General features: G+C 43.1%; 1 protein-coding gene across 1 annotated transcript in view; it reads left to right on the plus strand.

The window, feature by feature from the left end:
* Positions 1-3,345: 3,345 nt before the first annotated feature.
* VASP (vasodilator stimulated phosphoprotein) overlaps positions 3,346-22,803 on the plus strand; it is a 306,350-nt gene continuing 286,892 nt past the window's right edge. Inside the window, exon 1 of the mRNA XM_033954725.1 lies at positions 3,346-3,700. Within this exon, the coding sequence (XP_033810616.1) occupies positions 3,696-3,700 (5 nt within the window). The 5' untranslated portion in view covers positions 3,346-3,695. The remainder of the gene's footprint in view (positions 3,701-22,803) is intronic.

Genomic DNA, 22,803 nt, shown 5'->3' on the forward strand with positions numbered 1-22,803 from the left:
AGGAAAATTGGGCATAGAGAGGAGTGAGGTAGAGATGCATGGGGAATAGAAGGATGAGAGGGAGAAATGTTGGATATGGTGGTGGAGAGGGAACAGAGAGTCAGACTGAAGGGGATGCAAGGGGAAGAAATGTTGGGCATAGTGATGGAGGGAGAGATGTGGCATGGTGTTGGAGAGGGGTGATAAAAGGAAAAATGGGCATAAAGCTGGTGGGCAGTGGTGAAAAATGCTGTACATGATCTGGGGGATGAGAGAGGAAGAAAAGTTGGACTCCTGGAGGGACAGAAAGAGATGCTGCACCATGCAACCGCAAATCAATAAAACAATACAAAAGTCATTCTTAGTCATGAGAAACTTAAGACAAGTTCGGAAATTCTTTGAGAAAACTCAATTCCAGCTCATAGTTGAGTCCTTAATACTAGGCCTACTTGACTACTGTAATATCCTCTACCTCCCATGCCTTACAACCATAACAAAACAACTACAAACTATCCAAAACACAGCACTGAGACTCATCTACTCATTAAAGAAACATGATCACATTACAGAAGCATATCTCCAATAGCACTGGCTTCCGATCCCAGCAAGAATACAATTTAAATTCTACTGCCTACTATTTAAGACTTTATACGGAGACAGTCCAAACTACCTGAATAACCGCCTCATCCACAACACCGCAACCAGACATAGGAAAACTCACACTCCATTCTCATACCCCCCAATTAAGGAGGTCAAACGGAAAAAAATATATGATGGCCTCCTGGCCACTTAAGCAGCCAAACTAGACAACCAAATCGCCAATCTACTGACGGCATCCCTCGACTACAAGACTTTTAGAAAATAAATAAAGACCATACTCTTCAAGAAAACTCTGAAAAAAGAAATAATACCGCAAGTCTCAAACTCCACCTCCACAACTCCACCTCCCAAACTCCACCTCCACAACTACCCCAAACAAATAACCTTACCCATTTCTTACTCCTTTTGAAAATGACCAATTTTTTTTTTTTTTTGTAAGTTCTTGTTGTAATACATCTTGGATAATTCTTTTGTAATCTGCCTTGAACTGCAAGGTAATGGCGGAATAGAAACCCTTAATGTAATGTAATGTATTGGTTGGGGAATGGAATGAGGTCTGGAGGAGAGGATAATTGCAGGAGGCAGAAAGAAAGAAATATTGGATGCACAGTCAGAATGAAGTACAAGCAGAGACTCATGAAATCACCAGACAACAAAGGTAGGAAAAATGATTTTATTTTCAATTTAGTGATCAAAATGTGTCAGTTTTGAGAATTTATATCTGCTGTCTATATTTTGCACTATATTTGTCTATTTTTCTATAGTTACTGAGGTGGCATTGCATATTTTAAAGTCATCTGCCTTGACATCTTTGAAAACCCCCTGAATATAAATGATAATTAACATTTTCTCTGCGTACAGTGTGCTTTGTGTTTTTTTTTCATTTTGTGGTTGCCATTAAGTATTAATAAGATTATATTGTGTGTATATGAAAAATGGATGCAAGAAATTGCATTACAATTTGTATTATTATTATGGGGTGGAGTCAGTGGCAGAGTTTGGGCGGGGATACTCGGTTGGTATTTGTTAGGCTTAGGGGGTACTTGGCTTGAAAAGGTTGAGAAACACTGCTCTAGAGCAGTGGTTTTCAACCTTTTTACACCTATGGACCGGCAGAAATAAAATAATTATTCTGTGGACCGGCATCAGTCCGTGGACCGGTGGTTGAGGAACACGGGGCTAAGTTGTGGGCCAGACCCCGCCCATCTCTACCCAATCTCCACCCCAGACCCCACCCCCAGAATAGTACTAATTGCACCTTGCACGTCCCGTGCCTCATCTGGAAGTCTTCCCTCTGACGTTGCAATGTCAGAGAGAAGGCTTCCGGTTCAGGCACAGGACGCTCATAGGAGCCACTGCCCGTGGCTTTGTGCACTGAATCAGTTAGGAAGAGGGAGCTGGCTCGAAGATAGCGCCGCATCGATCACACCGTGGACCGGCGGTTCAAGAACACTGTTTTGGGCCTGATGCACGTGCTGGCCCTGTGGACCGGCAGGAAATTTCTGTGGACCGGCACTGGTCCATGGACCGGTGGTTGAAGAACATTGCTCTAGAGTATACATATTCAGGTCTTCCAGTCTCTTCTTGTATGTCTTTTGGCATAACCCTCTACCATTTTTGTCAACTTCCTCTGGACCGCTTCAAGTCTTCTTATATCCTTCACCAGATAGGACCTCCAAAACTGAACACAATACTCCAAGGGTGGCCTCACCAGTGACCTGCACAAGGATATCAACATCTCCTTTTGCACTACTCCATATTAAATTTTATCTTTGATCTGGATGTTCAGTCTTCCAGTTTCCCAGAATTCGGCTGCATGACTCATATTCCGGGAGAGCCGCTATACTCACTTTAATCCTCTCCTAAAGTCACTTCATTGGCTTCCCATCCATTTCCGAATACAATTCAAACGCCTCTTACTGGTTTACAAATGCACTCACTCAGCTGCCCCTCACTAGCTCTCTTCGCTTATCTCCTCTTGTGTCCCTCCTCCCCCATGAGCTCCGCTCAGCTGGTAAGTCCCTTCTATCTGTGCCCTTCTCTTCAACTGACAATTCCAGACTCTGTCCCTTCTACCTTGCTGTGCAATATGCTTGGAACAAGCTGCCCGAATCCCTACCACAAGCTCAGTCTCTGGCAATGTTCAAGGCCCAGTTAAAAGCCCACCTCTTTGAGAGTGCTTTTGACTTCTAACTCCTCTCACCTTGGGTTCTGCATCCCCAACCCTATATGTCATGTGTGTCTGCCCAAGTTAGATTGTAAGCTCTTCCAAGCAGGAACCGTCTATAAATGTCAAAATGTACAGTGCTGTGTATGCCTTTCAGTGCTATATATGTGATAAAGTAGTAGTAGTAGTCTTATAATTTCTCACAATCCATTTGTAATTTAATCGCTTTGAATCATTTGAATATCCCCCATGGCTGAAAGCAGCTTGCTTAGTGAAATTTTGAGCAAAAATATATGCACCCAGCTCTAATAACTTTTCAAAGAGGTCAATTTAAGAGCATAACCTCAAAGTTAGGAGGATAAAATATCCTTTGAACATAGGAAACCAATGTATCATTAAAATGTATTCCTTGATATGTGGAGCCATCTCCCAAAGGTAAACATGTCCATGAAACCCTTTTATAGAATAGTCCGTTCATAGTTAATAAATGCTTTTAGGAGACAGGAAAAGCAGTCTAGGATTGATTTTCCTATCTACACCTCTGGAGGCCCTTTTAAGAAGGCAGGGCTGACATGGCCCTTTTAAGAGCATGGCTTTGCCTTAGGAGGAAATAGTGCAATGCATTGTGTGGAATCAGGGAGTGGAATTTTAGAAAGAAATGTAGCAAACTAGTAGCAACACTGTAACCTGTAAAAAAAGAAAGAGCCCCTGTTTCATTAAAGGAGGAAAAAAGAGACAAGTGTTCAGGGGGAAGAGCTGAGGATCGAAAAGACACGGACAGGATCGGCTGAGGAACAGGAAACTGAGCTGGACTGTGCCCTTACTTCCCCATCCAAAAAAACAAAAAGGAAATATATACAGTATTTGATTTTTATAAATCTATAAACGTGAAGCAGAAGAGAGGAGTTCGATTACCAGGCTAAAGGTGACTTAAATCTGAGCTTTGGAAATGAGGTAAGAGCATAAAAGTGCCGACGGGGCTGAGGGACAGGAGAATGATTGGTTCTGGCAGAGAGTTTCATGATTGAAAAAGTGTTTTTGGTGGCTGTTGAAATGAGATCGAATCCGGTTTATGTATGTTAATAGCCACCTGAGGCTGGATAGATGTTACAATGTGTGCAGGTCCCCTGGGAGTTGCTTTTTTTGAGTGAGAAGATGATGTTCAGAGTTCTTTCTTTCGTTTGTGCTGTGAACTTTCGGGCCAACAATTCTGTTCTGAGCCTAGTCATTAACGTTTCCTGTTGGCAGTTTGTGTTTTGCGGAACTAGACGTTTCATTTTAGAAATACGATTCTGATCATATATTATGTCCGTGTCTCTAATTGATTTCTGAAAGAGTGGAAAGGAAAGGATCTGTTTGCTGGGATCTTTACGGAAGTGACTGGCCCTTGTTTGTTCTTTTGGAACATCTCCAATTGCATCGCTGCTTCCTGTAATCATTTGTTGTTGGAATACCCCTTCGTTTGTCCGTGCACTGTTCAACTTCCATACATTGTGTGAAACGCAAATGGTATCTTGACGATTAACAGCACAGTTTATTTGGATTCACACCAACAAATGTAGCCACAACGTAGGTGGAGCTGTCTGAAGTTTAAAACATAGTTACCTATTTACAAAGGCAAAAAATTCCCACCGAAAAGTAGGATCTTAAATTACTTGTACTTTGAGTTGTTACCAGAGAAACTCTTTGAAGCCATGACTGCTGCAGGCATAGTATTCCTACACAGCTTACTCTTATATTGGGATATACTGGAATAGACACTGCTTAAGACTGAGGGAGTGAGATTATTTTCATAGTGTCGTTGTCTGCAGGTAACGTTTGATCTCTGCACGAATGATCTTCCCTTGTCCTCATGGTGACAGCTGATTTCTGGATGAGAGATTCTCATCGGAACCAATCCCATGGTGAAGGCTGATCGCGGGATGAGTGATTTCTCCCTTCCTCAACCCTTTGGTGACAATAGATCTATTGATGAATGCCCCCCCCCCCCCACACACACACAGTGAATGCTGATCTCTGGTTAAGAGATCCCTCGAACTCCATGGTGATAGCAGATCTCTAGCAACCCCCCCCCCCCCAACAGTGATAGCTGTTTTTCTGGTGAATGACCTCTCTCTCTCTCCCTCCCCCTCCACAGAGGGTGATTGATCCCTGGGCTATTGACTTTTCTCAGTGGAGAAACTGCTGACCTTTTAGAAATTTCTCTTCCCTCATCCTGTAAAAGGTAGGTGCCACCATTCAAGATTAGACAGTGCCATTGGTTGCAAAGCATAAAAGTTGAAACCAGTATCCAATGTGCAGAGGTGTTTAAAAATATTTGCCTCTTGGTAAGGTAGAGGTTTGTCAACTTTAGTCATGGTTGCTTCAGAGTTAGGCTGCTCCCTTGTCTTTCCTCTCTGTACAACTGAGAATTTCCTGGCTGTTTGACTTTTAAACATTTGCTGCTGAGAAGAAAAAGGACAAATTGAAAGCTCATGCCTACCCCCATTGCCCTTTGGTCACCACAGATTCTTGGCTTGCAAAGCTTCCTGTAGGGATTGATTCCTCTGCCCATTTCTCTTGCACCTGTTTTGGCCTTGTCTCACAACTTGGCAGTTAACATATTTTTGGGATGCTTTTGCTGGGTTTGGATGTTGAGGGTGTCCACTCCCAGTCAAGTGGGATTCATGGAAGTCAACTTTCAAAAACTATAGGGTTGCTAAACTTTACAGATATTAATCCCTCTCTATATACAGCTGCAGCCATCATCTCTCCCCCTAATATAAGCTGGTGCCAGCCTAGCTAATGCCCATCTGGCCCTCTTTCACTTGCATTTATTTGCCCTGTACTGGCTGAATGCCCTGGGAATGGGTTTCTTGTTAGTAGGGAGGACTCATTTGAATGACACTGAATAGTGAGAAGTTGCCTGAGGGTAACAATGGCAATGTCTCTTGCTGACAGCAAAATGTATTGTTTTTTTTTTTTTTTAATAATTCAAGCACTATCAGGTTTATTAAAAATCTTTTGGTAATGTAAAATCATAGGTCCAACACACGCTACGATTCAACTGTTTCTCCAGCCTCCCAGGCTGATGATGCCTTAGAAGAGAGGAGGGGACAAGATCACGGATTTAAAACTGCAGGAGAGAAGAAGGGGAGGGAAGAGGATGAGACCCTAGTCAGCAGAGATAAAATCATGGGGTTTTTCAGCATAGAAGAAGCCCCAGCGCTTGCAACGATGGGGTTTTTCCTTCCAGCTCTCCACAATGTAATTGTAATCCTCCTCTGAAAACATCTGGGTGAATTCTTCTTTCATGTCCTCTGTCTGGTGCAGCTCCAGTTACCCTTTCTAACTCTGCAGAATTACATATCCCCTAGGACCTTACTTCTTTAAAAGGATGGTTAAGGTAAGAATGGTACAGCACCATTTAACAAAATAATGAGGCAGGCTAAGTGCATGGAACTATAGTACTGGGCAGCCCTGCAGGAAGTGGTGGACCTTCACTTTGGACTGCTGCAGGAATGGGAAATACATCTCTCTTTCCTGTGGTAGAATTACATGTCTCCCCCCCCCCCCCCCCCCGCCCGTGGCACTTAAGAACATAAGAATTACCACTGCTGGGTCAGACCAGTGGTCCATCATGCCCAGCAGTCTGCTCACGCGGTGGCCCTCTGAGACTAGCCCTACCTGCGTACGTTCCGGTTCAGCAGGAACTTGTCTAACTTTGTCTTGAATCCCTGGAGAGTGTTTTCCCCTATGACAGACTCCAGAAGAGCATTCCAGTTTTCTACCACTCTCTTGGTGAAGAAGAACTTCCTTATGTTCGTACGGAATCTTTCCCCTTTCAATTTTAGAGAGTGCCCTCTCGTTCTTCCTACCTTGGAGAGGGTGAACAATCTGTCCTTATCTACCTTCAGTACCTTGAATGTTTCGATCATGTCCCCTCTCAATCTCCTCTGTTCAAGGGAGAAGAGGCCCAGTTTCTCTAATCTTTCGCTGTACGGCAACTCCTCCAGCCCTTTAACCATGTTAGTCGCTTTTCTCTGGACCCTTTCAAGTAGTACTTGGTTGTTCATTGCAGAAGCTTATTTAACCTCCTGGAAAATAGAACTTGCCTTTCACCCAGCCTGGACGGTTTTGCTTGTGAAGTACACTTGACTATCATCAGTATGCCTTGCACCCAAGAAGAAAGCACTTCAGTGCAGGGTGGAGGGTTTGCATATATTGATACTGTACTGACAGAGCCAGTATTAGAATCATTCACTTCCTTTAGGCTGGGCCAGGCCCTTTAACATACCTCCTTGTACTCTATCATACAATCTACAGTGTGTGTGTGTGAGTGGGGAGGGGGGGAGGGGGGCTGAAGGAAGAGAAAGCAAAGACTACAAACCTCATAATGCACCCGAGAGTACATTAAGGAAATGATTAGCAGAGCTGGGCTAGAGTCTCCTCCTAGGTTATTAGGCAACCAAGAGGCTGAAGTAACAGTCAAAAATGTGGCTATTGCTTATAGTTAAGGGACCAGCTACCAGGAACCTTTTTAGTGTGTCTTGTCTGAACTGGACATACACTGCCTTAATGGATTCATAGAGCTATTTATTGAGTTCCTTAATGGGATTGTGTTGGGGGTGGGGTGGAGCAAGGAGAGAGGGTTACAGCATCCAGAACCAGGCAGCTCTGTGACGCTTGAAAACACTACAAGCACACTTGAACATTACATCAGATGAGTGAAGTATGTTCAAGAGGCTGGCCGACTACAGAGTATGAGAATCCTTTCCTACCCTCATCAACAACTTGTTTACTACCCGTAAATGTGGCTGCCTCTTAGATGGAATACTTTAAGTAGCAAGAGGCTGTCTGCCCTTTACCGGAGCTCTAGAGCCCTCTATTGGCTTTTGCATATTGCTGCAACACAGCACTCTGGGATGGTGGCACCCAGCTCCTTTCTTCATCCATTTATGCTGGTGCCATATCTTCACAGTGCAAGAAAAGACAAGCATATTGCTGATGGAGATGTTAGGATTCCTGGAGCTGCTTATTCAAGTTCACGTGTAAATTTACAGCTGGAGCTAAGCTGCCCTGGGGCAATGTGTTTTGGTTTCCCATTACTTGAAAAGTAACCAAAGAAAGAAGCTGGAGAAGGCCATGTCTGGGCTAGATTCATCAACCTGCCCGATCCGGGCAGGTCCGACAAATTCTGAAAGGAAAAATATGCAGGTAGGGGCGATCGGAGGAATGCCCCTATCTGTTGTTGTGTGATCCGCGCGCATGCGCAGACCATCTGTAGATGATCTGTGCATGCTTGTCCGAGCCAGGGCTGTATTTTTTTTAAACTTTTTTTTTCTTTTTTTTCTAGGGCAGAGGGAAAGGGAATGTGAAACAGGCAGAGGTTTCAGAGAAAGGACATTTGGAGCCCGTGGTTTTAACCTGCTTAAGCCCACGGGTTAAAACCACGGGCTTGCACTACGGGGAATCTAGCCCTAAGATCTTGGCAGTGCTGGAGCGGGACGAGGGGCTTGAGAGAAACCGAGCGATGGGCGTAGGACTCGCCAGGACATTAGTGTTCCCTTTTCTTAAGGGAGGGGTTTTGTGCACATACAGGGAAGGGTGGCAGAGTCAGGGCGGCTGGAGAGATCAGGCAGGCAGGAGATTGGGGCTGACAGGGCAGAAGCAGGGCGGCAGAAGGCAGGGCAGCTGGAAAGAGCTTGAGTGACTGGTCCTCAACAGTTGCTTGGGAGTGATCGGCCAGCCCAGTCGTTGTTGCAGCATTTTGGATAGTTAATCGGGTCCCTGCCTACTTTACATGTCATTGCCCTCATTTGTATGTGCGGATCGGAGGATGGTCAACAGAGAGGTAAGTGAATCGGACCACAGTCGCTAAGGGGTTGCAAACCGATCGGCACACAATTGGTTTGCTTTGTGAATCTAGCCCTCAATTGGGCCAAACCATACCTGGTTTTACCCCCATTGCATCTTTGGGTTCTCTTGTTCTGAGAGCAGGGCCTACCCTTAGTGCTGGAACAGGGTGAAACCAGTCTGTCCAATGCCACTCACTTTACTAAAGAACCTTTTACATAATAGGTTCTGAGTCTTCAGTTTAGAGCAGGGGTGCCCAATGCGTCGATCACGATCGACAGGTCTCTCGCTCAGGCGACCCCAGTCGATCACAGAGTGGGTTCCCTTCTTCTCTTCTCTTTTTTCCTCTCCTGACTGGCCCGCTCCTGAATTCTGCTGCTGCCGCCGCTGCTCAACATTTAAAAAAAACAAAAAACGGCTTGGAGAATTTATGCTCCGGGGGCTAACATGTGCTTATACCGGCTTCCCTCTGAAACCAGAAGTTATGTCAGGGGGAGGGGGAGAGAAGGGAAGCCGGCACGCACATGTTAGAGCCTCGTTCACGGGCTAAAGCGGGAGACAGGTCAGTGAAGCTTGCGATTTGCTCTTCATGCTGCCAGGTCTTGCCTACTTTCTGTTTCCTCAAAGGCAGGACCCGGCAGCATTTCTCCCAATAGGTCAATCGTGAGCCGATCAGCCTTCTTCTCCCCGACGTCAATTCTGCCAGCGGAAGTTCTGGCCAGCGAAACTTCCTCTCCGACGGCAGAAATGACGTCGGGGAAAGGAATGCTTATGGGCCCGAAGCAGGGAGAGCTTGGCCGGCGGCGGGCGGCTTTGGGGGCCTGTTATCCGATGGCAGTGGCAGTGGCTTGGGGGAGGGCAGGGAGGGAGAAAGAGGGCAGGCAGGGAGACAGAAGGAAAGAAGAGAAACAGAAAAAAAGAAAGGGGGCATGAAGAGAGAAAGAAAGAAAGGGCAGGGAGAGAGGAAGAAAAAGTTGGGGGAGGGAATGAGGTTTGGAGGAGAGGAAGCATACAGGCTGAAAGAAAGATTGGATGCACAGTCAGAAGAAGAAAGTGCAACCAGAGACTCAAGAAATCACCAGACAAGGTAGGAAAAATGATTTTATTTTAAATTTAGTGATCAAAATGTGTCTGAATTTATATCTGCTCTCTATATTTTACAATATGGTCCCCTTTTACTAAACCGCAATAGAGGTTTTTAGCGCAATAGAGGTTTTATGAGCGTCGAGAGCAGCGCTGGGCATTCAGCGCAGCTCCCTGCGCTAAAAACTGCTATCGTGGTTTAGTAAAAAGGGAGGGGGTGGGTATTTGTCTATTTTTGTATGGTTGTTACTGAGGTGACAGTGCATAGAGTCATCTGCTTTGACCTCTTTGAAAAAACCCCGGAATAGGAATGATAATTAACAATTGTATGCGTACAGTGTGCGTTGTGTTTTTATTAAATTTTATTGTTGGTAGATCATTTTGACTTGGTCATTTTAAAAGTAGCTCGCAAGCCCAAAAAACGTGGGCAGCCCTGGTTTAGAGCATCTTTCGTATGTCTGATTATTATAAATCCCTTTAAGGCTCTGTGTGCTGAGTTGGGTGATTTATGTGCCTATCTGGGGTCACTAAGCAGTTAGATTTTCACAGTATTCCTGATGTGAACTAGAGGGATTTGCATGAGGTTAGTTTTTTGCCTCTAAAGGTGGGTCATTTTCATATGATTTCAATAAATGGAAATGTTGGCTCATGTTTTTATGTTGAGGAATTGAAGACAACTGCAAATTCAGGACACAGTTTACTTCATGCTAAACCCGGTTCTCTCATTGATTTCATGCCATGTTGGCAACTCATGTTTGTTCCCTTCATCTTCATTATAATTTTGGTTTTATCTCATCCTCCATACAGATGAGAGATGAGGCACATCCTGCTATTGTAGTATAGAGGTCTCCACAGACAGTTCTGCCAATTCATTCCTGCCTGCAGCACCCCTGCTATTCCAGTGCTGAGATGGATTATTAATCCCTGTGATTATGGAAATGTCTGAGACCCTGAGATGGATTTTCTAATCCCTGGGATTAATATCCTGAGGTGGATTATTAATCTCTGAGTTTAGGGAGTTTCTAAGACCCTGAGATAGAATATTAATCCCTAAAATTAGGGAGATGTTTTAGACCCATGGATTATTAGTCCTTGAAGCTATGAAGGAGTCTGAGACTCTGAAATGGATTACTAAGAACATAAGAATTGCCATATTGGGACAGACCGAAGGTCCATCAAGCCCAGCATCTGTGTCCAACAGTGGCCAACCGAGGTCCCAAGTACCTAGTTAGATCCCAAGTAGTAAAACAGATTTTATGCTGCTTATCCTAGGAATAAGCAGTAGATTTTCCCAAGCCATCTCAATAATGGCCTATGGACTTCTATTTTAAGAAATTATCCAAACCTTTTTAAAACCCCACTAAGCTAACCAATTTCACTACATTCTCCAGCAATGAATTCCAAAGTTTAATTACACATGTGAAGAAATATTTTCTCTGGTTTGTTTTAAATCTGCTACTTAGTAGCTTCATGACATGCCCCCTAGTTCTAGTATTAATATTTTTGGAAAAAATTCACATCTACCCTTTCTACTCCACTCAGTATTTTATAGACCTCTTTCATATCACCCCTGAGATGTCTCCTCTCCAAGCTGATGAACCCTAGTCACTTTAGCCTTTCCTCATAGGGAAGTTGTCCTGTCCCTTTTATTATTTTTGGCGCCTTTCTCTGTACCTTTTCTAATTCCGCTATATCTTTTTTGAGATACAGTGACCAAAACTGCACACAGTATTCAAGATGTGGCCTTACCATAGAGCAATACAAGAGCATTATAATATTTTCATCTTTGTTTTCCATTATTTTCCTGATAATTCCTAACATTTTAGTTGCTTTCTTAGCTGCTGCTGCCGCCGCACATTGAGCTGAGGGTTTCAGTGCATCCTCAACAATGATACCTAGATCCTTTTCTTGGGCAGTGGCTCCTAAAACAGAACCCATTGCTATAGTTCAGGATCTTCTTTCCCACATGCATCAATTTGCACTTGCTCACATTAAACGTCACCTGCCATTTTGATGCCCAATCTCCCAGTCTCACAAGGTCCTCTTGCAATTTTTCACAATCCTCTTGCGATTTAAGTTTTGAACAGCTTTGTGGCATCAGCAAATTTATCCCCCTTTTACAAAACCATGGAAGTGGGGTTTTTTTTAGCACTTACCAGTATGCTGAATGCTCTGCACTGCTCCAGATGCTCATAGGAACCCTATGAGTGTCGGGAGCAGCGCAGAGCATTCTGCGTGCCAGCCGGCGCTAAAAACTGCTTTTGTGGGTTTGTAAAAAGGGTAGGGGGTTTAATTATTTCACTAATTATTTCCATCTTTAGATCATTTGTAAATATGTTAAAAAGCAAGTAGTCCCAGCACAGACCCCTGGGGAACCCCATTATTTACCAAAAAAATCTATTAACAGTTCCAATGCCTTCCCAATCTATTCAGTCCAATAATAACAAAGGCTTTGTGTTAAACTAAGTTGAACTCATTAACTTCTTTACAGGCCTCAGAACCCTGTCAGGAAAAATATTTCTCCTCAACTGGAGAGGGTAATAACTTCATAGGCCAACCCCCCCCCCCCCCCCCAAACAAAATCTACAGCAGTTAAAATGTTCAGTGCAATGTTGAAAATTCAAACTTCTTAACATGTCCAGTATTAAACTTTTTATAAAATTGTCATACAATTCTTTCCGCTTGAAACTTTATAATGAGCAAGACTACCAAACACTTATCTTGCTTAAACAGCACGCAGTCCTATCTACAATGACCAGATTTGGATCTTCAACTGCATCAGGACATAAATCAGACCATATCACCTAGGCAAAAATGAAAAACTATTTAGGTATAACATTCAAAGCATTTAGATGTTGAAGATGTTAATATACTAAATGCCTTAAATGTTATACCTAAACAGTTTTTCATTTTTGCCTTGGTGCTATGGTCTGATTTATGTCCTGATGCAGCCGAAAGGCAAAACACTGGCCATCGTTGATGGGACCGCATGCTGTTTAAGCAAGATAAGTGTTTGGTAGTCTTGCTCATTATAAAATTTCAAGCAGAAAGAACTGGATGAAAATTCTAAAAAGTTTAATACTGGACATGTTAAGAAAGTTTGAATTTTCAACATTGTACTGAACATTCTAACTGCTGGAGTTTTTTGGTCTATGAAGTTATTACCCTTTCCAGTTTGAGGAGAGTTTTTTCCCCAATGGGGTTCTGAGGCCTTTTTTTTCTCCAGTAAAGAAGTTAATGAGTTCACCTTAGTGTTGGGTTGAACCCCACTATTTACCCTTGTCCATTGAGAATATTGACCATTTAAAGTACAACCTACTCTCTGTTTTCTGTCTTTCAAGCAGTTCATAATCCATAATAGGACATTCCCTCATAGCCCATGACTTTCTAATTTCCTCAAGTCTTTCAAGAGGTACTTTGTCAAATGCCCTTTGAAAATCCAAATATACAATATCAGCCGGCTCACCTTTATCCACATGTTCATTCACCCCTTCAAAGAACTGCAGTATATTTGCGAGGCAAAATTTCCCTTGACTAGATCCTTGTTGGGTTTCTTTCATTAATCCATGCTTATGTATATGTTCTTTATAATAGTTTCTACCATGTTGCCCAGCTCATTGGTCTATAATTTCCCAGATCTTGTCATCCAATTAAAAATATAAATCTGATTCATATGACACAGCCTGATAAACCCATGCTACCTTGGATCCTGCAACCCTCTGGATTCACTATCCTTTCCATTCATTGTTTCATGTAAAATTAGTTTAACCAAGCTGTAGTTTCCAATTTTATAAAGAGGGACCACTGCATCCATTTTCCTACAGTCCCACTGGACCACACTCATCTTCAAAGATCAGATTCCTCAGCAAATCCACCAGAACCTCTTTGAACTTACTTCACACTTTTACAAAACCACAAAAGTGTTTTGTTTTTTTTAGCTCCAGCTGGCGTGCTGAATGATCTGCGCTGCTCCAAACACTCATAGAGTTCCTGTGAGCACTGGGAGAAATGCAGAGCATTCAGTGCAGCAGCCTGCGCTATAAACCGCTTCCACAGTTTTGCAAAAAAAAAAAAAAAAAAAAAGGGGGGGGGGAGGGAGAGTTACATAATGTCCTAGGATACATGCCTGTCTTTGTCCACTTTGTTTTGCCGGTTTGAAGTCGAACCAAATACTGTCCCCTACAATCACCTTCCTCTCCTTGGCCATTACCTTTCTCTGTTGCCTGTCATAGTTTATGGTGGTGATTACACATCACAGGTTTGCCTAACTGGTGGAAATCCTGAGGTCTGGTAAAGGGACATTTGAAACATCAAGGTTGATGAATATTTAGAACTTGAGAGAACAGAAAATTTGGGGTAAAGCTATGGGGTCTTTAGAGGAGCAGATGTATAACTTTTGAAGTTGGTGCTATTAGGATAGGCTATGTGTCCCCCTGGAGCCAGCGGCAGTGGGAGTGTCTCGAGAGGGCCTCGCTGGACTCTCATTTTCCCTCTCTGTCTTGTCTTTGCCTCACTGACTTCCCTTCCCTCCCCCATCTCCTCCTCAGTCTTGCTGTGTCACCGTGGTTTCCCTTTTCAACATTTTTCTGTGGGATGTCCAAACTCCTGCGTGCAAATACTGTGCTGGAAAGTGAGCCTTATATGGGAAAGGCATGTGAGAGTGCTCGGAGCTGTCCTCCCCTCCCCTCGAGCTTTGGGTGCAATCAGCACCTTCGGGGGAAGGGGCACAGAATAAGAACAGAGAACCCAGCGATCTGCTACGTATCCCAACCTCTCCTTCTGAGATCTGGATAGGTGTTGTGTGGGTTTAGTACGGGTTATTCCCTTTCGCTTTTGAAGTTTCTACAGCCCCTCACCCGTCAGGAAGCGAAACCTTTAGTCTAAAACTGGAGGATTGAGGGGGTAGTGCATAGGGGGCTGCAGAATGCATTTTTATGCTTTCTAAATTATTTGCAATTTAAAGTAAATTGACACACATCCCTCCACAAAATTTTACTTTTAAAGTATTAGATATCCAGCCCGTTCTGCCACGGTAGTTTTATTGTTCCCTTATTTCCACACCCCGATCCTTATCAAGAAGGTTGTTACCTGTCCCAGCTGTTATAAGAAGGGAGGAGGGGGTTGGAGGAGTGTGTAATCTTCAACCCAGCAATCTGGGCACCTTACAAACAGGACTGGAAGTTCCTAAAAGCAATGATCCAACACCAACGTGCTTCCTGTATGTTCTCTTTGTTTCTGAACCCTGCAGTTTCCTGCTGCTGCTGCTTATTTGTATTCTCTGTACACTGAAAACCAGAGCTGGAATCGGACAGTGTACCCCTCCCCCTTTAATTTAATTCTCAATCCAGTCCTTGGGACACACCAAGCCATTCAAGTGTTCAGGATACCTACAACAAATATGCATGTTTGCATGCATTTGCCTCTATTGTATGCAAATCTATTTCTTGCATATTCATTTGGATATCCTGAAAATCTGACTGGCTGCGGTTCCCCTGGGAGAGGTTTTATAGGAAGTTCTGATTGAATTAGAAGCCCTAAGGACCAGGAGGAACCCGATGAGCAAATGCCCCTTTTAAGTGAGATTTTGGATTTAGCTGGCACACCTTTTCAGTAGTAGCACACATTTAGGTACAGGAGGTATCTTTGACCCCACTGGTGAGTTAACTACTTGTCTTAGATCACAAGGAATGTTCCTAGGATGTCCTGTGGGTATGAGTGTGCATTCCTGATCCATGGTTTCCTCTCCAAAGCTGTTTTGGGTTGGGGTGTTTTGTTTTTTGTTTTGTTTTTTTACTATTTCTCTTATGCACCTGGAAACTGCTAAGAGAAAATGGAGTACAGAGCTCAGGTTGTGTTTTGAATATGGAGCTGGATGAAATGTCATAGCAAGTTCCTTTGATTCTCAGACTATGCACAACAATTTCATCTATAGATAAAGTAAAATAATAATAATTTAAAAACAAACAACATAAAACATCTGGCAGGGAGCCTACTTCACTTTTTAAACTTTTCTCCTTCCTAGCTTTACTAAACCTTGAAGGTGCAGTGTTAAACTGGGTAAAAACATTTTTTGTTTGTCAGGAGGGTTCACCTAGCTAGGGCATGAGCAAGTCTCCTTTCCCCACTGAGGCCCAGATTCTCAAAACTTTAACGCCATCGCTAAACTGTTTTCCAGCAGTTTAGCCTGTAAGCAGTTTAGCGACGGATCATCAAAATGGATTATCTCCCTCTAGCGAGGATTCTGGCAGTCTCCATCACTGACATGCAAATGGGCTCTTCAACATTGAAATGAGCCCTCCGGTGGATTTTTAAAAATTGCCAAGCCATTTTGTAAAAGCAGCATTGGCTTTTACCTACAAAAAAATCGAGTAGTCCAGGGGTGCCAGTCAATGTCAAAACTACTAGAAATCCTAAAACACAGCACAACCCGACCCTCCGCCCCCGCAGCAGGAGAGATGCCCCACACTCCCGCTGCACTAAAAAAAAAAAACCAACCCGCAGTGGGAGAGATGCCCACAGTTGCCCACTGCACCAAAAAATCTAACCCACCCCGAGATGCCCACACTCTCCCGCTGCACTAAAAAACCCAACCTGCTGGGGGGGAGGGGGGAGGGTTAGGTTTTTTAGTAAGAATACCTTCATCCTCATGGGAACACACTCTGCATGATTGTGAATAAGCAAAATTGGCTTACATTTTATTTTGTGTGAATAAATGAATTCATGAATAATGAACATATGGATAACGAGATTACATTATATTACATTAGTGATTTTTATTCCACCATTACCTTGCGATTACAGAAGATGATTTCTGGACATGTCCAGAGGTGTTACAGAGTAGAGCAGGTTGCTTCAGAGGATTGAAATGTTTCATACGGTGTTAGTCTTCATGGATTTCTTGAATAGTAGTGTTTTTATTTCTTTTCTGAAATTTTTGTAGTCTGGAGTCGCGATTAGTAGATTGGAGAGTTGGTGGTCTAGTTTTGCTGCCTGTGTGGCTACAAGGCCATTGTACAGTTTTTTTCCATTTGATGTCTCTGATTGGAGGGTATGTGAATGATGTCTGGGTTCTCCTGTGTCTGGTTGTGGTAGTTTGGATTAGGCGGTTGTTCAAGTAGGCTGGGCTGTCACCATTTATGGATTTAAATAATAAACAGTAGAATTTAAATAGTATTCTTGCTTGAACTGGGAGCCAGTGTGAGTCAAGGTATGCCTCGGTAATGTGGTCATATTTTCTTAGTGAATAGATTAGTCTCAGGGCTGTGTTTTGTACTGTTAGTAGTTGTTTTATCATTGTTGTGGGGAAGGGGAGATAGAGAATGTTGCAGTAGTTGAGGAGACCTAGGACTAGGGACTGGACCATGAGCTGGAATAGTTTTCTGTCGAAGAATTTTCGAACTTGCCTTAGGTTTCTCATGACCGCAAATGATTTCTGTATTGTTTTGTTGATTTGTGGTTGCATGGTGCAGCATCTGTCTATAGTCATTCCCAGAAGTTTTAGAGTGGGTTGAATGGGGTATGTGATTGAGTTTATTACTAGGTTTGTTATGGTTGGGGTTTTTATTTTTTTTGAGAAGTATGAATTTTGTTTTGTCTGGGTTGAAAAGTACCTAGGAACTCTTTGGGGGTCAAATGAACATGTACTATTAGATACTAAAAATGTAATAGAAAAATTAGAACAGGGGTAGGGCACTCTGGTCCTCGAGAGCCGTATTCCAGTCAGGTTTTCAGGATTTCCGCAATGAATATGCATTGAAAGCAGTGCATGTGTAGGGTCATGAAATGGTTAACTGTTGTTTGAAATACTGCTCTGGCCTACATAGCTGAAAACAGTGTATAATCTACTGACCTCATCTGCTTGAAATGTATGTCCCTACCTTACCACATTGTAAGCTAAATAGATAAGAGTTTGAGCCATGATGTACCCTGCCCTTCTGTACATGTAACATATAGAGCTGTAAGATTTAGATAAGCAGAGAAATGAGCTAGTTTCCTATAGGACTATAAGTTGTATCCCTGAACCTATCATAAGTGCTGGCTTAGGACCAATAATAATTGTAGAAAAGTTATAGAAGTAACAAATGAAAATTGTAGTTTTTGCATAGATTAGTTTGCGAAAAAGGGCATAAAAGTCCGTGTATTTCCTGTTTCTGACACTCTAGTAGGCAGGCTGTTAACTGCACTAGAGTCCGGTATGCTGTAATAAACCTCTTGTACTTTCTTCACGCCTCTGACTTTGTGTGTCCAAGTGACCTTTCATTTGGCTTCCGAACAGGGACTTGAAGGTCTCTTGACCACTGGTTACTCGATTGGTCACTTGTTTCTGGTCCTACGGCTGACGTATCTGCTTAGCCGGCTGCCTTCCTTTTGGGGGGTTGGCAGACCTCAGGAAGTTTGACCACTTTAACTGACTTATCTAATCTCAGTTTAAAGTACAAGAATCTGTATCAGTTTAATTCTGTCCTGGAGTGGCCACCATCTGGTAAGTGGGAATTGATCATCCCTATCCTATCTCTCATCTCCTGCCTAGTAAGCCACTTGATCTGTCGCTGAAGTTGTGGGAAGGGATTCTAGGAACTGTTATTTTCTGATTGAGTAACTGAACTGACATCTGTTGTGTTTTGTGTGTTTGAGAGTGTCTGAGACGTCCTTGAGGACGAAGCGAGTGCGGACCTGTTAGTACTGCGTTTCCCTAGTCCGGAGACGGGCAGGGCCAGGAATACAGGGAAGTGTTTTTGTCCTCCATTGCACAATGGAAGGATGTCAGTCTACCTGTGGGGACCCCTTGATACAATGTTAGCTAATTTTAAAAAGGGATTTGGCTCTGATTACACTTAACAAATCAACCCTTATTCGTCTGTGCCAGTTAGAATGGCCGACGTTTGGTGTGGGCTGGCCCCCTCTGGCTCCCTGGAAGAGGACATAACCTGTCAGGTTTTTATGCATTCTTTTGCTGTCGGTTAGCCCCTTCCAGTCAGCCAATTTTTGCATTCCAATGGGAAAACCCTTCCCCTGGACAAACCTCCCAAGTAACCTGGACCCATCTACCCCAGGGCTTTAAAAATAGCCCCACTCTATTCAGCACCGCCCTTGCTTCAGACCTTGCCAATTTCTTCCCTTCTTCTGATTCCCAAGTCCTGTAGTATTCCGGGTTCCTTATGAGTTCTGTTTGTCCAAATGTATCAGTGAAGTTTTAAACTGTCAGTTGTTCAAAGCAGGAGAGCGGAGTACCTCTCCTCCTCCTTGCTGATAAGGGCCATGAAGTGTTTAGCACTTCAAATGCAGTTTCTCCTGAAATAGATAAGTAGGGTTAGATTTAAAGTTTTTGGCTATGTTATAAAATGTTTATGTATATTCAGAAATGAATGTAAACAAAAATTATGATTTCTGGTACTTATATTCCATGCTAAAAAAAAAAGTGATTTGTCCAAATTTAAGGACTGCCTCTCTTTTAAACCTAAGGAACTAATTCTGAAAAGACTACATCTGTAATTTAATCTCTTTGATCTTTAAGCAACTCTCTCTCCTTTGTGAAATTTTGTACAGAGGGGAAATAAGTCTCTACTGAGACCCGTGTTGATTGTAAAAAAAAAAAAAAAAAAAAAAGAAAAATGTTTAAAATTGTGAGTACAGTAAAACCTTGGTTTGGGAGCATAATTTGTTTCAGAAGCATGCTTGTAGTCCAGGACACTCGTGTACAAAAATATACATACTTGTATTGCAAGCCCTTGCTCATTTGGAACAGTCACTGTACTTCTGCAGCGTCATATAGAGAGGAACCATTGGCTCAGTTGTGATAATATGATGCTTGTATACTGTATGTACGTGTATTGCAAGACGTGTATTGCTGGTATAGCAAGTTAAAATTTAATCATTGCTTGTCTTATAGAACACTTGCAAACCAAGTTATTTGCAATCCAAAGTTTTACTGTATATTCCAATCTTTGTTTTGTATTTCTTTTTATAAATCATGTAAGCTTAGTATAAGAATGTAAGTTTAGGTATAAGAATGTAATTTTTAGGAATGCTTTTGTATGGAAGTAAATATTTTTGCCAGTCAGCTGATAGTGAAGGGACTGCCACTTTAGAGAGTGCTTGTGTAAGACTACCCTGTTTAGTGGGTGGACCCAGAACTGAATTTTACTTAATTTTTGCAAGTCAGCTCTTTGGGGTAGGAACCTGATATAGAATAGGGATTGAGAACAATTCTTATGTGTTATAGACATCTTAAGTTCAATTATTTTGTACCTTCTCTAATCTTTTGTAAACCGCATAGCACTTCACGGTATTGCGGTATATAAACTGTTATTATTGTTATTTATCTGAGTATTTATCTGAGTGGGTCTGCCTTTTCAATTTTCCTGTGGCCATATTTACATTGATTTCAAGTATGCCTTCCTCGTGTCACCTACCTTGGCTTTCAAATCTCCCAGGGTACCAGGTCCCTTCCTACACCCGTGTTCAGGCTGTCTGTAGTCTCCCTGTTTCTGACAATCGCAAGGCTCTGCACCTTCCTTGGTATTGTCGGATACTGTCGTATCTGGATCCCTGATTTCTCTACTATTGCCCACCCTCTGTATGATGCCTCCAAAAACTTCTGACTCAGGCCCCTGCCCTCTGGCCCTTCCGCCCAAGCAGCTGAGCTGTATGCCCTCACTTCTGCCCTGCGATATTCTGCTTTTTTTAGTCTTGCAACATCTACACTGACTCCAAATATGCTTTCGTTACCTTGCATTCCCATAGGGCCATCTGGAAACATTGAGGTTTCATTATAGCCTCTGACCGCCTGATCCATCATGCTCCCCTAATTCTTGACCTCCTTGAGGCCATCAAATTGCCCTCCCATTTTGCGGTTATGCACTGTCGAGCCCACTGATCTCGTCTCTCATGGCAATGCCCTTGCCGACTGTACAGCCTGAGCTGCCAGTCTCTGCCCCCTCTTTCGGCTCCTCTGATACAATCATTCCTTTTCTGGACACCCTTACACCCCAATACACTTCTCAGGAACAGACTTGGGCATGCACTATTTGGGGCCAGTCTGTCCTGAAAGGGGGGTGGACACACTGATACTTCAAACGCAAGTGGGTACCCTCATATTCATTCCTCAACACCTGGCCCTCACGATTGTCAAAAGATGCCATGATTTGGCACACTCTAGAGAACCCGCTATGAAAATGACCCTCAAGAGACATTTCTTTATCAATCACCTTGATCAGCTAGTCCGTAATATGGTCCGACAGTGTGTTGTTGGTTCTAGAATAAATTCCCCAATCAGACGACTGCCACCTCTTGGACAACCCATTGAAACATATCCGATGCAGGTTCTGTCTGTAGACTTCACCCACATGCCCACCTCTCGTTCCCTCAGTCACCTCCTAGTCGTCACTGAATGCGCCAGGGATGTAACCAAACACCTCCTGAATAATTCCGTGCTTTGGTCTCCCTGTTTCTATAGGCAGTGACAACGGACCTGCTTTCATTGCCGATGTTGTCCAACAAACTGCTCAGGCCCTCCAAATTGAATAGAAATTATATGCTGCTTACCATCCTGAGAGCTCTGGTCAGGTTGAAAGAATGAACAGAACTTTTAAGACCCTTATCACGAAACGAATTGAAGAAACCAATCTGTCCTGGCCTGTCCTGCTGCCCTCTGTCCTATTTCAGATTAGATGCACCCCATCTAAACCCATTAAATTGTCCCCATTTGAGCTCATGTTCGGCCGGCCACCACCCATTATGAATCCAGACCCTGGTTCCTTTGCTACTCTGGGATCAGATATCCTCCAGAGTCAGGTCTAATCATTAGCTAAAGCCCTTCAAGAGCTCCACAAATGGGTCCTGGAAAGGGCCCCACTACCGATAGCTACACAAGTTCATGGGTATATCCCTGGAAATACAGTATGGCTAAAACTTGGAAGTCAGACCCCCCTGAAACCTAGGTGGGTAGGTCCTTTTACTGTCCTAATTTCTTCTCTTACAGTTGTCAAGGTGTCCGGACACAAAACTTGGTTCCACTACAACACGGATCTTTCTAAGACCTCAAAAGTTATGAATATTTACCACTGTACTTAGCAGGTGTTCTGAATATAATTCTTTATAAGTGTTTGAGTTTAATTGACTGCCTGTGGCTCACCACTGCCTTTAGCAAGTGTCTTCAGTATAACTGTTTGAAGTTTTCTATGTTGTGCCTGAAAGAAAAATGAGCTTCTTATGTTAACATTGTAGGCGCCTTTTGTCGTATATATATCTGATATTTATGTTGCCCTCACTGCCTTATGCTTCTTTCTTCTGTATTGTACTTAATAAGTGGCCTTAGCCCCTTTGCCTGATGTTTGTTTGCAAGAAGGAGTTAAGTACAGAAAGTGTCAAACATCAGAGGGTATTTTCTGTTTCCAACCTACTGGTGATGAGGTTTAAAAGTGGGCGGAAATCTGCATTGATAATGTTGAGGGTCCACTTATCAACTAGACTCTTATTGTAGACCCCACTCGCCCGGTGTCTTTGTAGTGTGATACATGTGTGCTATTTGATGTTGCCCAGGGTCATGATGTTGCCCCTAATATAGTTTTGTGTGGCTCCCTAGATTGACAGTGTTATTATACCAAATGTGCTAAGTATATATGTCTGTATAACCTGATGCCTTTAAGAACTGCCCCTATGAGGAAACCTTCACTAATGGTGGAGCCTGTCCTTTATGAGAAAGTGTCTCGTGGGCTACCTACAATAACCCACACAAATATCCCCCTAATACCCCCTCTGCCTCCCTTACTATAGGTCCTAGCCCGGCCCCTTGTGTACTACAGGCTATTGTAATCCCATGGTTTTCACTGACCCACATAACTGGAATGCCAATATCCAAGTCCAGAAGGCCAGAGACCGCATGACATTGTATATTGATGATAAAAGGTGAGACCCAGGTACTGATGTATATGTCCGTATTGTATCCCGCTCATGTGCTCCTGTCCATCACTCTGTGGTATTTCCCCAATTTTATGAAATTATGAAAGTAGATACTGATATCCTGTAATCACTAGAAATCTGTTTATACAGTTTGTTGAAACTATAGGTCAGACTCTTAATGTTAGCAATTGTTTTGTATGAGGAGGGACTGGTATGGAAGAACAGTGGCCATGGGAGGC

The sequence above is a fragment of the Geotrypetes seraphini genome, chromosome 8 (assembly GCF_902459505.1).
Source record: "Geotrypetes seraphini chromosome 8, aGeoSer1.1, whole genome shotgun sequence".
Lineage (NCBI taxonomy): Eukaryota > Metazoa > Chordata > Amphibia > Gymnophiona > Dermophiidae > Geotrypetes > Geotrypetes seraphini.